The sequence below is a fragment of the Corythoichthys intestinalis genome, chromosome 18 (genome assembly GCF_030265065.1).
Source record: "Corythoichthys intestinalis isolate RoL2023-P3 chromosome 18, ASM3026506v1, whole genome shotgun sequence".
In the NCBI taxonomy this organism is placed as follows: domain Eukaryota; kingdom Metazoa; phylum Chordata; class Actinopteri; order Syngnathiformes; family Syngnathidae; genus Corythoichthys; species Corythoichthys intestinalis.
The window spans coordinates 17,200,247-17,213,534 of NC_080412.1; the positions used below are offsets into that span (position 1 = coordinate 17,200,247).

General features: G+C 38.6%; 1 protein-coding gene across 7 annotated transcripts in view; it reads left to right on the forward strand.

The window, feature by feature from the left end:
• abr (ABR activator of RhoGEF and GTPase) overlaps positions 1-13,288 on the forward strand; it is a 148,770-nt gene that overhangs the window by 40,464 nt on the left and 95,018 nt on the right. For 6 of the 7 annotated variants that reach the window (XM_057821264.1, XM_057821265.1, XM_057821268.1 and 3 more), the window contains exons 3-6: positions 3,476-3,574; positions 3,854-4,039; positions 9,552-9,659; positions 11,585-11,645. In XM_057821264.1, the coding sequence (XP_057677247.1) occupies positions 3,476-3,574; positions 3,854-4,039; positions 9,552-9,659; positions 11,585-11,645 (454 nt within the window). Of the gene's footprint in view, positions 1-1,796; positions 2,028-3,475; positions 3,575-3,853; positions 4,040-9,551; positions 9,660-11,584; positions 11,646-13,288 lie in introns of those variants that run through there. The other variant, XM_057821267.1, reaches the window with a different exon arrangement.

Consider the following 13,288-nt stretch of genomic DNA (forward strand, 5'->3'; position numbering starts at 1 on the left):
TTTTTTTTTGGACAGCAGTGGCTTCCTCCTTGGAATCCTCCCATGAGCCATAGTTTTACATATAGCTGATGTGTGCACAGAGGTAGTGGACTGTGCCAGTGATTTCTGTAAGTCTATGGAAGACACTCTTGGGTTCTTTTTCACCTGTCTGAGTATTCTGCGCTGAACTCTTGGCATCATCTTCGGTGGACGGCCACTCCTTGGGAGAGAAGCAACAGTGCCAAACTCTCTCCATTTGTAGGCAACTTCTCTGACTGTCGATTGGTGAACATCCAGACTTTTAGAGATGGTTTTGTATCCTTTGCCAGCTTTATACAAATCAACAAGCCTTGGTCGCAGGTCTTCAGACAGCTCTTTTGACCAAGCCATGATGCACATCAGACAATTCAGACATTAAGACAATTCTTACCAGTTGTGTGTTTTAATATGGGCACGGCAGCTTTAAACCACTCATCACTGATTGGGCACACACCTGACTTAAATTGTTTGGTAAAAAATGGTTTCAATTGCTCTTTAAGTCTCCTTAGGCAGAGGGTTCACTTATTTTTTCCCCCTTCTGTCATTGTTTGCATTCTATCCTCATTGGAATATGAAAACCTACAAATGTGTGGGTGGTTTTAGTTAAAGCAGACACTGTTTTTTCATCTGTTTTATTTTGACAAAGATCAGATCACATTTGATGGTGATTTTATGCAGAAATGTGAGGAATTCCAAAAGGTTCAGATACTTTTTCATCCCACTGTAAGTGCAGTGCCAGACATCAGCACATGGTAAAAACCCTCTTGTGTCAAGAAAGGTATTAATTGCACATTGCCGCTATATTGGATGTGGCTTACCGGTCAAGGTATATTATAATATTAATATAACACTGTCTTCAATCCTATTGCAACCAGCTATGAGGTAGTGTGTTTAGCACTGGTGAAACACATGTTACTACCGAGAGACATAACATTGCTAATTAGCATGGCTAACAGAGTAATTTATGTCACATTAAAAGCAATACTCAATTTTTACAAATTTGTTACCTTTACAATTGTGCTCATAAGTAGTTGCTATCATGGCTGTTATTTTTTTCTTCTCCAAATTGTACAGCTGTTCAAAATATTGTAATCTTTCAAAAAAAAAAAAAAGTGATGTTTACCCCTCTGCCCGACACACACACAAAAAATTAACTGTGTAACTTTTATTTTGAGTGTATTTTAAATCAACAATGTTACTTTTGAGTACCGGTAATTTTTACACCAACAACCAAAACCTTTTTCTTGAGTCAAATTTCAAACATGTAACAGTACTTGAGTAGATATTTTTTTGCTACTTTTTCCAAGCCTAGCAGCCAGTCCTCCAGTTTGAATGATTTGGACCTCTATCATTGTCAATAGAATGCAATAAATTATTTGAAATTAACTGCTGTAGTTGCAATTTGTATTCCTTCAACTCAACATCTGAGACTTTAAGCAGATCAATAGCAAGACAGTCGAGGGTGAATGTGTGAGAGGCCAGTGGAGTGAAATATAGTAAGAGGGAAGAGTGCAGAGGCGAGGGAAACTGTAGTTGCATGATGAGGAAGTGGCTTCTGGCTTGAACAGCATGAAGAAAGAAGAAATGCTCCCCGAGTAAAGCAGTCGTTCAAACGAAAGCACCTCTGTTGCCATCAAGGAAGTGAAGGAATATGCTGGGGTGGCCGCGGAGGGAAAGCAGTCCTCATCGACCACCGTGGAACAGTGGAACCTCACACATGCATACCAGGAAGCCAGCAGAGGAAGGGGGTGGGGTTAAGTAGGCGGGGTCATTTGTCTTTCACTCTCACCATCCGGACGGCTTGCTCGGAGTGAAAACACTGATGTGTCCGGACAGGCCCCGTTGAAGGCAAACACACGCAGAAAGAGAAGAGAAGAAAAGAGAAAGGAAACATGGAGGAGGAAGAGGAGGAGGTGTTGTGCTATCTGGACAGGGTGCTGGAGGAGGAGGTTTTTGAATATGGAGATGAGGAACTGGAGCCCATCACTCCGCTACACAGGCAGTTCAAGGTGAGACAGCTGACTGCAGGGAAAACACGCATACAAATCTTTCCAGGCTACTTGGAGTCATTGATTTGGTTATATCCTCGGATTGTGCTGCAACGTGGACCTTTGGACCGACTGCTCATGTGTGACGTCTCAGTGTGGCCTGAATAGGCAGATCTCCTCTCAACTGCTTTTTAACTTATTGACAGCTATAGACGTCTTATCCATTTGAAGTAGGAGGGATGGTAGCAAATTTGTTCATTCGCTACCATCCCTCCCACTTCAAATGGATTGGATGTCTACCTCTGATAAACTCATTGAAAAATGGTGTCTTCAAAATTCATTGGCTGCCTCTGACGTCTACTAGCGATGAACACATTCATGTATTTCTGGCCTTTGCCTACTTAATACACAGTCTCTCTTTGTACAGCTCATGGAAAATATACCCACTTTCAGGGTGGGAAAGAAATACTTCCTGTCTTTTCTCATTCTCATGCCAAATGCTTGTCACCATTCAAGCAGTGAACTTTGAACAGGACACCAACACATCTAGGTGTCCTTTCAAGCCATATTTTTGCAAGTCTTGTTGACTAGGATTTACAGAAATAACGGGAATAAACTGAAAGTGAGCAGCAAAATTATTTCTTGCAGTATAATATGGCTAAAGTGAAACGAGATGTATCATATTGTAATAGTCTGGGATATGAAGGACGATTGTAACGTTCAGTATGTTGAATCAAATGCTGCCGGTTAAAAACGGCAGCATCATAATGTTCATGTTTTCTTATGAAAAGTATTCTATCATTAAGGAGAATGATTAACCTCGCACTACGCTATTTGTTGATCTTTGCCCTTTATTGTGTATACTGTATATATGACACTTGAGAGAAAGTCTTCCTTAACGGTCTTAGTCAACAATTGATCTATTGTCACACCTTTCCTTTTGTTGTGCATAAAATACACATGCAAACCAGGTGCACTTCAGGCAACAACACTGTCCGTGCGGTGTGAATGCAAAATAATTCAAGTCTTGTTTGCTTTAAATGGAATATGTAATGTATGCCATGTGCCAAACTTCTAGTTTTCACTGGATATAGTAGATGTGGAAAAGTGCCTAATTTTGATAGGATGATGAATTTGCATGAGCCTGCTGAAGAAGGCCGTTTCACTCAATAAGAAATGCTTTTAGGCTTACTCACACTGCAGGTCAATACCAATGTCTTTGCTAATATGCGATATGTATCTGATAATTTTATGCAGTATGAACATTCCTATTGCAATTTTTTTCAAAATCTGACCCAATGTGGCTTTAAATGAAATCCTCAAAAGTTGCCAAAAAAGCGCGATGGCTGACACCTCCTGAAGGTACCTTATTTTCTTCCTTAAACACTTGAATGAGACATCATGGACGCTTTCCCTTAATGCTGCGAATCGCATTTAATTTTACTAAATAACTGTATTTTGTCTTACAGGGAGACATTGAAAAAGGACTTGAGATGAAGAAGCTGGTGCTTTCCGGTTTTTTGGCCAGTGAGGAGATCTACATTAACCAACTGGAGGCCCTGCTATTGGTAAAAATGAAAAACCTCTGAATGATGCTGGAAGTAAAAATATTGACTGTAAATCAATTACTGTGACACATGTAGACGATCAATTTAAGCAAATTTACCCCCAAATCTGAGGTTGTGCTTATTATTTTGCAAAATAATTATCCTTTAGATTGATACTTTCTTCATCTGGTGTGAGAAATTAGATTAAAAAAGTGCTTTTCCTAAAGACGCCTGCAGTTAGCTCAGTGTTATCTGTCAGCATTGATTGCCATCTAGCTGAGTTATGTTTTTCGCGTGCAGCCAATGCGCCCCCTGAAAGCCACAGCCACCACCTCGCAGCCCGTCCTTACCATCCAGCAGGTTGAGACCATCTTCTACAAAATCCAGGACATCTTTGAGATCCACAAGGAATTCTACGATGCCCTCTTGCCCAACATCCGACAATGGGATGAGAAGGTCACCGTGGGCCATCTGTTCCAAAAACTGGTGAGTGCAATATTGCTCGACTGTCTCGACTCTAGGGAGTTGGTTTGTGGTCATGTAAATGAGCAGCGAGTGTTTTTTTACGAGTCTACTGTAACACAATCTGTGATGTTTGAGCAGACGTAGGCATCTTGATGCTCTTTGGTGAAAATATTAACCTCTATGGGATGGTATATCCTCAGAGTTGAATTTTAGGGTCTGTGTTTATTAGTCATGTGAAAGACCCAACTATATATCTCATTGGTTGCCATTGACAGCGATAGACCTCTAAACCATTTGGACCGGGAGGTGCTGGCAGTGGACGATCGCTGCAAGCTTACACAGTCAAAATGGATTGGTTGTCTATCGCTGCCAATGACAGACAATTTTCAGGAAATAGCCATTTGAGTGAAGTATAAAACAAAAAAATTCTGAGACAGTGACATAATGTTAGTCTTTTATGGCAGAGGAGAAAAAATATGCCTTTTAGTGTAGGCAAATTGTTCATCTATATTTGTTGCTTCACCATTTGTGTTAAATTACCTAATTCTTATCGGCTTATCAAGCTGCAGCAATGATGCTATACCTTAGCCCAGTGGTTCCCAACCCGGTTCTCAAAGGCCTGTTGTGGGTGCAAGATTTCATTCCAACTAGACAAATGACATCAATTTTTAACCAATCTGGTGTTTTACAAGTGCAGTCAGTTGATTGCAGTCAGGTGATGCTTGTTTTAGCTGAAACCTCATTGGTCCAACTATCTGTGCTGGATCGGCAGGGACAAAAACCACGACCCACAGGGTTGGAGTCTATTGCCTTAGCCTGTCTATAGCATTTTGCATTGTTTGTTAGCATTAAGCTATCGCCATCAATGCCCAATGAATTAAGTTTTTTTAATTATAATTACAAGCTGAAAGCATGTCAAGTCACTGCACATGTTCTTGTTGTTGGGCCTGTGTAGCTATAATTTTAAAAATCTGTTCCTACTTTATTAGCGGACTGATCAGTGATCACAATGAAATTTGGTCGTTATTGTATATTCTAGGATTTTTTTTTATGTTGACAGTTAATTAAACAATAGCGAACCTATTGCTAACTGTAGGTTGGGAGCAGAGTTATTTTTGGCAGCCCTTTTAATTTTAGTCTTATGGACGAAAATACTTATTAGTCTTAGCTGTATTTTAGTCATTTCAAAATGTTTTCATGTTCGTCTAGTTTAAGTCGACGAAATCTCATACAAATTTCGTCTAGTTTTAGTCGACAGTTACTCAAAATGTTTTCGTCTATAAAATTCAAAAGTTTTAGTCCAAAACGATATCAAGGTTTCCAACCATTTTGAACGAACATAGATTAGCACATATTCTTCAAGGACAACGCCAACTTTGTGATGATAACACACTCACGAACTGTATGTAAAAAAAAAAAAAAAAAAAAAAAGTTCTTTGAGCATTTAACATCCTCTAGACCGGGCTCCAGGAACCTGTGGCTTTAGAGCCACATGTGGCCCTTTAGCACCGCCCTAGTGTATCCCTGGAGGTCTTTTTTTTTTTTTTTTTTTTTTTAAATTGAAAATGGGGAAAGATGAGAGAGGGAAATATATTTTTTGTTTTAATATGGTTTCTATAGGAGGACAAACATGATACAATTCATTAAAATTGTAATGAAGTTAAACTTGAGGCGGCATTACAACAGAGTAGTCACATGGTGCGTCATTCTCTATAGGATGCATTGCAGGGAAAATAAAAATTTTATCTTGAAGGCTCATTATATATTTGTAGCCAATTTAGTAATTTTCATTGTAGGCTAATATACTGTAGATACATACTGCATGTGTTACCTTCATTAAGGCTTTTAATTTTTTTGCGGCTCCAGACTTTTTTTTTTTTTTTTTTGCCTAATATGGCTCTTTCAACATTTTGGGTTGCCAACCCCTGCTCTTGACTTACTGACCAGAAAAGCCAAGTGGCTATGCTTTAGACTAGCCAGTGTTTTAAAAGGTTAGGTTTGCCATTCTGAAACTAATGCTAATGCTAACACTATGATTACATTTAGCGTCTGATGATCACTCGGCACAAACCTTTAAAGGCTAAAGCAACATTGCATATTCTCTCTTGGCAAGGTAACAAAACAAATCTTACCGTGTTTCCAAACAAGCAAGATGGAGCACAGCCTAGTTTGAGACAAGTCCAACTCAGTAAGGAGAGTGAGGGAGAGACGCGGCACTTCCCACATGAGACACAACTCAAACACTGCTACGATGCAAGCTGACGTACTCCACGTACAAAATGAAAATGTGAACATATGGCAGAAACTGTCGCATTTTCGTGTCGTTGTCATCTCGTCGGACAAAAACTGGCATTTGTCTCAATATGTTCTAGTCTCTCGAGCCACATTTTAAGCTCGTCATCGTCTTGAAAAAATTGTTGTTGACGAAATATTTTCATCATCGTCATTGTTGAAGAAAACAACACTGGTTAAGCGTAAGCCAGTCTTATCTTTAGCCTGTGGTAGCACACTTGTTGTATTTTACACAGACAACTGGATCAACGCAGATAGATAGATATAGTGTATCACAAAAGTGAGTACAACCCTCGCATTTCTGCAGATATTTAAGTATATCTTTTCATGGGACAACACTGACAAAATGACACTTCGACACAATGAAAAGTAGTCCGTGTGCAGCTTATATAATAGTTGATTTATTATCCCCTCTAAATCACTAAAAATATAGCCATTTATATCCAAACCTCTGGCAACAAAAGTGAGTACACTCCTTTTAAAAAAAGTACATCCCTAAATGTCCAAATTGAGTACTGCTTGTCATTTTCCCTCCAAAATGTCATGTGAGTCGTTACCGGAGTGCTTTCAGCATTGCTGCAGAGATTGAAGAGGTGTGGGGTCAGCTTGTTAGTGCTCAGACCATACGCCACACTCTACATCAAATTGCCCGCAAACAGTTTGCTGAAAACATGTCAGCAAAACACATGGATTACTGGAACCATGTCCTATGGTCTGATGAGACGGGCGGGCTTTCTTGTGTACTGTCTTCAGAAGAGGCTTCCTCCTGGGGTGACAGCCATGCACACAAATTTGATGTAGAGTGCGGCATATGGTCTGAGCACTAACAGGCTGACCCCCCCACCTCTTCAATCTCTGCAGCAATGCTGACAGCACTCCTGTAACGAGTCACATGACATTTCGGAGGGAAAATGACAAGCAGTACTAATTTGGACATTAAGGGATGTACGTTTTTTCAAAGGGGTGTACTCACTTTTGTTGCCAGTGGTTTAGATATTAATGGCTATATTTTGAATTATTAAAGGGGAAGATAAATTAACTCTATTATATAAGCTGCACACAGACTACTTTTCATTGTATCAAAGTGTCATTTTGTCAGGGTTGTCCCATTAAAAGATATACTTGAATATCTGCAGAAATGCGAGGGGTGTACTCACTTTTGTGATACACTGTAGATCAGGGGTGTCCAAACTTTTTGCAAAGGGGGCCAGATTTGGTGTGGTAAATATGTGGGGGGCCGACCTTGACTGACGTCCTTTTTGTAGAACAATATATTTAAGCAAATTTTAGCAAGCCATTCCATGTGTCAAATTTGCTTTATTATTTTTTTTTAATGAATAATTTCAACAATCCCGCAACTAGCCGTTGTGGCATTCTCTTTCGACTCTCGGGCTCTTGTGAAATACTGCTCCTGTAAAATTAAACTAGCTTCAAGTTGCTTCAATTTCTCACTATGTATCTTCCCTGTAATCTTGTCGTACATGTCAGCGTGTCTTGTTTGGTAATATCACCTCACCTAGAACCATTTAAAAACAGCGACTGTCTCTTTGCAAATGAGGCAGACACCGTTGTTGTGTATTTTAGGGAAGAAATAGTCCAATTTCCACCTATCCTTGAAGCGTCGGCCGTCGCAGTCAACTTTATTTTTTTATTTTATTTTATTTTTTGCTGATTGTCACCATTTTAAAAAATTGGGAGTAAAGGGTCACACGGGGTAATGTTGCTCAGAGTGCTGCTGCCTTTTAGTGGGTAAATGAGGAGCAGCATTTAGTGTGTAAGCTACTTCAAATGCTGGTAGCAGTACTGCTGACCAATATATTAAGTCTGTGTGCAAGCCAGAAGTTATTGATTTTATGACCGAGGCTGGGGGCCGGACGAAATTTGACCAAGGGCCTCATTTGGCCCCCGGGCCGGACTTTGGACGTGACTGCTGTAGATAGATATAGATTTATTAACAGACTCAAGGTCCAAGTCACAATACAAGGAAAAGATTAAACAAAAAAATAAAATAACAATAAAAAGTGGTAAACTACAGTGATCCAACACTAGGTCACCTAGTGACCCACTTTTAAAAGGCACCTATACCGGTGTTTCCAGAACAGTGACATGCAGTATTTAGAACAGTGCAAGACATTAGTCAGGCCCAAGACAATCAACATTTTTAGAATCCTTCAAATGATCAATGAAATTAAACTCTAGCACCCTTAGGAGGGTCTGGAGAGTATTCACCCGAGCAGCTAGAAACATTTCAGAGGCACTGCACCACCTGGGCCTTTTCAACAAGATTCTTAGAGAGTCATTGTGCGGTATGTCACTTGGAGTCTCTGAAAACTTATCTTATATTGCAGGGACACTAATCTCACTTATACCTAGCTCTTTTTGTTGTCATTCTTAAAAAAAAAAGTCCAGCTTTTATATAGTCCTGTGTGAAGTGTTGTGGTTACCATAACGGACGTCACACTCTTCACTATAGACTCCTGAGGTTGTTCCACCATGTGACACCAATAAGTGTTGTCTTCAGTTCCCATCTGTGCTGCGCTCATAAAGATATCACGTAGCGGCGTGTAGCATTTAGTCAGTGTGTCAGAGCCCCAGTGCAGATGGCAGAGCCATTAATTGGCCTATTCCTCACTTCTGCTTGTCAGAAGCATGCCCTCAGAGCACAGATAGACAACATTAGTGAAAACAGTCTCGTCTGTAAAGAAGAAGAAAAAAGGCAGCGATGGCTCTAAGTTCTCTCGCCTGTTTTTATCCGGCAAGAAAAAAGAGTAGACAGCTGCAGACTGAGTTTTAATTGGACCCACCAACTTATGAAATCGAAACATGGCAAGGGTGTTTTCACATAGACGTTCATCAATGATTTAACACTTGCTCTTTCACTTACTGCAATCCATGCAAGAGTGCATTCTTAACTCAATAACCCTCTATTTCCCATGTTGCAATCAAAGGGGAAGACTGACTCAGAAAGACATGCTGTCTTTGCTACTAGCCAGCGTGTTGCAATGATAGACGTCCAGTCGTGTGGCTCTTTTCATCATTCGGCTGTTAATTGAAATTAGTTTGTCACTTAGTAGACGTCTAATCCATTTAATATGGGAGGGTTGGCAGCGAATGAACGAATGTTCATTCGCTGCCAACCCCCCCCCCCCCCACTTCAAATGGATAAAACGTCTATCACCGTCAATGGAGCCAATGAGTTGTTTTTGTCTTTTCGCCATTAATGTTTTTTTTTTTGTCGCAGGCCAGCCAGCTGGGAGTGTACAAGGCCTTTGTGGACAACTATAAGGTTGCATTGGAGACAGCAGAAAAATGCAGCCAAGCCAACAGCCAGTTCCAAAAGATATCAGAGGTTTGACGTTCATTTGACTAGATTTGATTATTACAGTTCAGCATTTGTCATTTTCATTTATTTGTACTATTTAATTTTAATAAAAATGTTTTATTTTTGGTGGACAAAACATCCTCTGTTGAATGAGGGAGAAAAAAATAAAAAACAATGAAAGGAGACAAACTATATTCAGTCTTTTTTTTTTTTTTTAAAGAGGAAGCAGCACTTATGGAAATGTGACGTTTTTCAATATTATTGTCGTCCTTCCCCTTAACCCTTTGTAGGGCAAGTGACTCTATGGATAGTTAAAAAAAAACAACAACAACAACAAAAACCCACTCTGGCCTACATGACCTAAAATAGGATGTCCACATATGTGGATACAAGGTTTTAATTATAATTTTATATATCTTGAGAATTATTAATCATTATTGTTTTCCCATATTATGTGAGTATTTATTCCATTTTTTAAATATATATCATTCAAATTAGATAATATTTTACTCATAAGCTGCCATTGACAATGGTAGACGTCCAATTAATTTAAACTGAGGACTGCCAGTGAACGGTCATCTTAATGAGCGCCCGAACCTACTTGTCCTCCTCGGTATTTAAATGCTTGATTTATATTTAGATGCTTTGGCTGACGACATTCTTATCCTAACATTGGAACTTCTAGGAGTATCTAGCTGCTCTCCATTACAATTAGGGCTGCAGCTATCGATTATCTTAGTAGTTGATTACTCTATGAACTAGTTAGGTCGAATAATCAAATCGGATTAGGAGAATAAAAAATTAAAAATACCTGAGGTTAATCTTAAACGGTAATAAAAAAATAGCCAACAAAACAACAATTGGCTAACTTGCATAAGTCAGCTAGCTTAAATGAATAAAATAGAATAGAATAGAACGTTGTCTACAACGAAATTTTAGGTGGCACTCCAGTAGGGCTGGAGCTATCGATTATTTTAGTAGTCGATTAATCGATGAACTAGTTCGAATAATCGAGCAATCAGATAAACATAAAAAATTAAAATACCTGAGCTGAGCTTCAAACTGTATGAAAAAAAAAAAAAGGATCTATATACAACAAAAGAACAAATGGCTAACTTACATAGCAAAAATCGCTAACTTACATGCTATTAAATACTAACATTTTTTTTACAATAATCTTAACAAATGGTTCAGACACATATCCCACAAAAATTGGCTAACTATACCTTTAAACTAAATTACAAATGCATTAAAAAAAAAAAAAACATTAGCTCAAACAAAAACCTAGCTTATGTTTGTCTTAACAGGGAGCAGCTTGATTTGGCCATGTAAAATGAGATAGACTAGAGAGCAGTGTATCCAGCCAAATCAATAAAACTAAATGCAAACACTTACAAAAACAAACCACTACAACTCCACCTAAATTAAACGAATACTCGAAGCAGCAAAATTTAATTGTAGTTAATCGATTAATCGTTGCAGCACTATACTCCAGTATAAAAATATGTATTAGAATTAAAAAAAATATATACAATAAATATCCCCACAAAAAGATGGCTGAATAAACCTATGAACTAAATTACAAATGCATAAAAAAAATTTTTTTTTTAAACATCAGCTCAAATGATGTTGGTCTTAACAGGGAACAGCTGGATTCAGCCATGTGAAATGAGTTATGTCAAATTCACTGTTGACACTAAAGGGCAGTGTATCCACTCAAATCAATAAAACTAAATGCAAGCGCTTTCAAACCAAACCATTACAATCCCACATTAATTAAACGAATACTCGAAGCAGCAAAATTTAATTTCGATTTAATTTTAATCCGAACCTTTTTTCTAATCGAGTTACTCGAGTTAATCGATTAATGGTTGCAGCACTAATTACAATGAATGTTATCCTTTTGTAGGGACCAAAAATAATCACACTTGTTTTTTTTTCTTTAATTCCAGAACCTCAAAGTAAAAAGTCCTAAAGACTCAAAAGATTGTACCTCAACGGTCACAATGGAAGGTAAATAGCGCATGTCTCATGTTGTGTGTCTGTCTGCGAACGTGCTTGAGTGCGTTCGGGCCACTTTAAGATTTCAGTCCTGCCCCTTACTAATTTTGTATGCAGTGGGGGCTTGGGGTAGCGCGCGCACACTCACGCTCTCGCAGTCTCCGTCTATTGAGGAGACGAGACGATGGAGGTGCTGCTGGTCCTCAGACTGTGTTGTAACTGCACGTACGGTAAATGATTGCCTTTATATGTTGTTTTTGATGAGGGAGTGTTTTTAATTTAGCATGGCACGTTATTGATTAGACAGACGATTTACCTTGTGTCTGCTTCCAAGTTTGAACTGCTATTCACAAGCTAACAGATATTGATTACCTCATCTCCCTTGTGATGCTTTGTAGAGGGATGCAATTCATTTGATAAGATTGGCTTTTTGTCTGTTTTTTTGTGAAACGTGATGTCCAAATTTGGTCGATTTCATACGTTGTCACCAACACTTTTGTATGTAGTCTGATATTCTGACACATTTTTAACCAATTTCAAGTGTTGAAAATAGCTTCTGAACTGAGGTATGAATTATCTTGAATGTGTATTTTTCAGGATAACATCATGCAAAAATAGGTACCGCATTTTTCGGACTATAAGTCGCAGTGTAAGTCGAATTTTGGGGGGAAATTTACTTGATAAGATCCAACACATAGAACAGATATGTCATCTTGAAAGGCAATTCAAAATAAGAATACAATAGAGAACAGCATGCTGAATAGGTGTATAGTATGATAATATTAACATGATGCATGAACAACGAAATGTGAACGTGGCCGGTATGTTAACGTAACATAGCTATTAAGTTATTCAGATAGCTATAGCATAAAGAACATGCCAACAAGTTTACCAAACAATCAGTGTCACTCCAAAACACAAAAATAACATGTGAAATGATAAAACAATGTGTTGATAATTTCAAACATAAATCGCTCCAGAGTATAAGTTGGACCCCAAGCCATACTATGAAAAAAACTGTGTTTTATAGTCCGAAAAATATGGTCAATTAGATATGCTTAATTGATCCTTTTATTTTGTTAAAAAATAATCGCTTTAATGCTTTGGAGCAGCAGGAGATGGTGCATGCAGATTAATTTCTGCCTTTTACCGTATTTTTCGGACTAAAAGGCGCATTTTTTCAGTGCCATTGACGATAGATGTCCAATCAGGTGGTTCATAAAAAATAAATTAAAACTCTTTAAATGAGTTTGCCACGAGTAGACGTCTAAGCCATTTGAACTAAAGAAGGTTGACAGCAAATGAACAAATGTTCTTCCTCTGGCCAAGATGGACCCTCCGACCAGTTAGTTAATCAGTAGTAACGTCCAATCCATTTGAACTGGGAACTCCCAGTTCAAATGGATTGGAAGTCTTTTGCCATCAATGGCAGCCAATGAGTTAAATTGCTTTATTTTTCCCCAAAATGCACTATGCTAATTATGTAATTCAATCGAGCTTGTTCTCGAGTCATCTCCGTTATCTGTTTGGCCTCCGTTCCTGAATTGATTCAAATAGCATTATGTATATTTCCTTCTTTATATACAGTAATTTTCGGACTATAATCCACACCTGACTATAAGCCGCCACCCACCAAATCTGACACGGAAACGGCA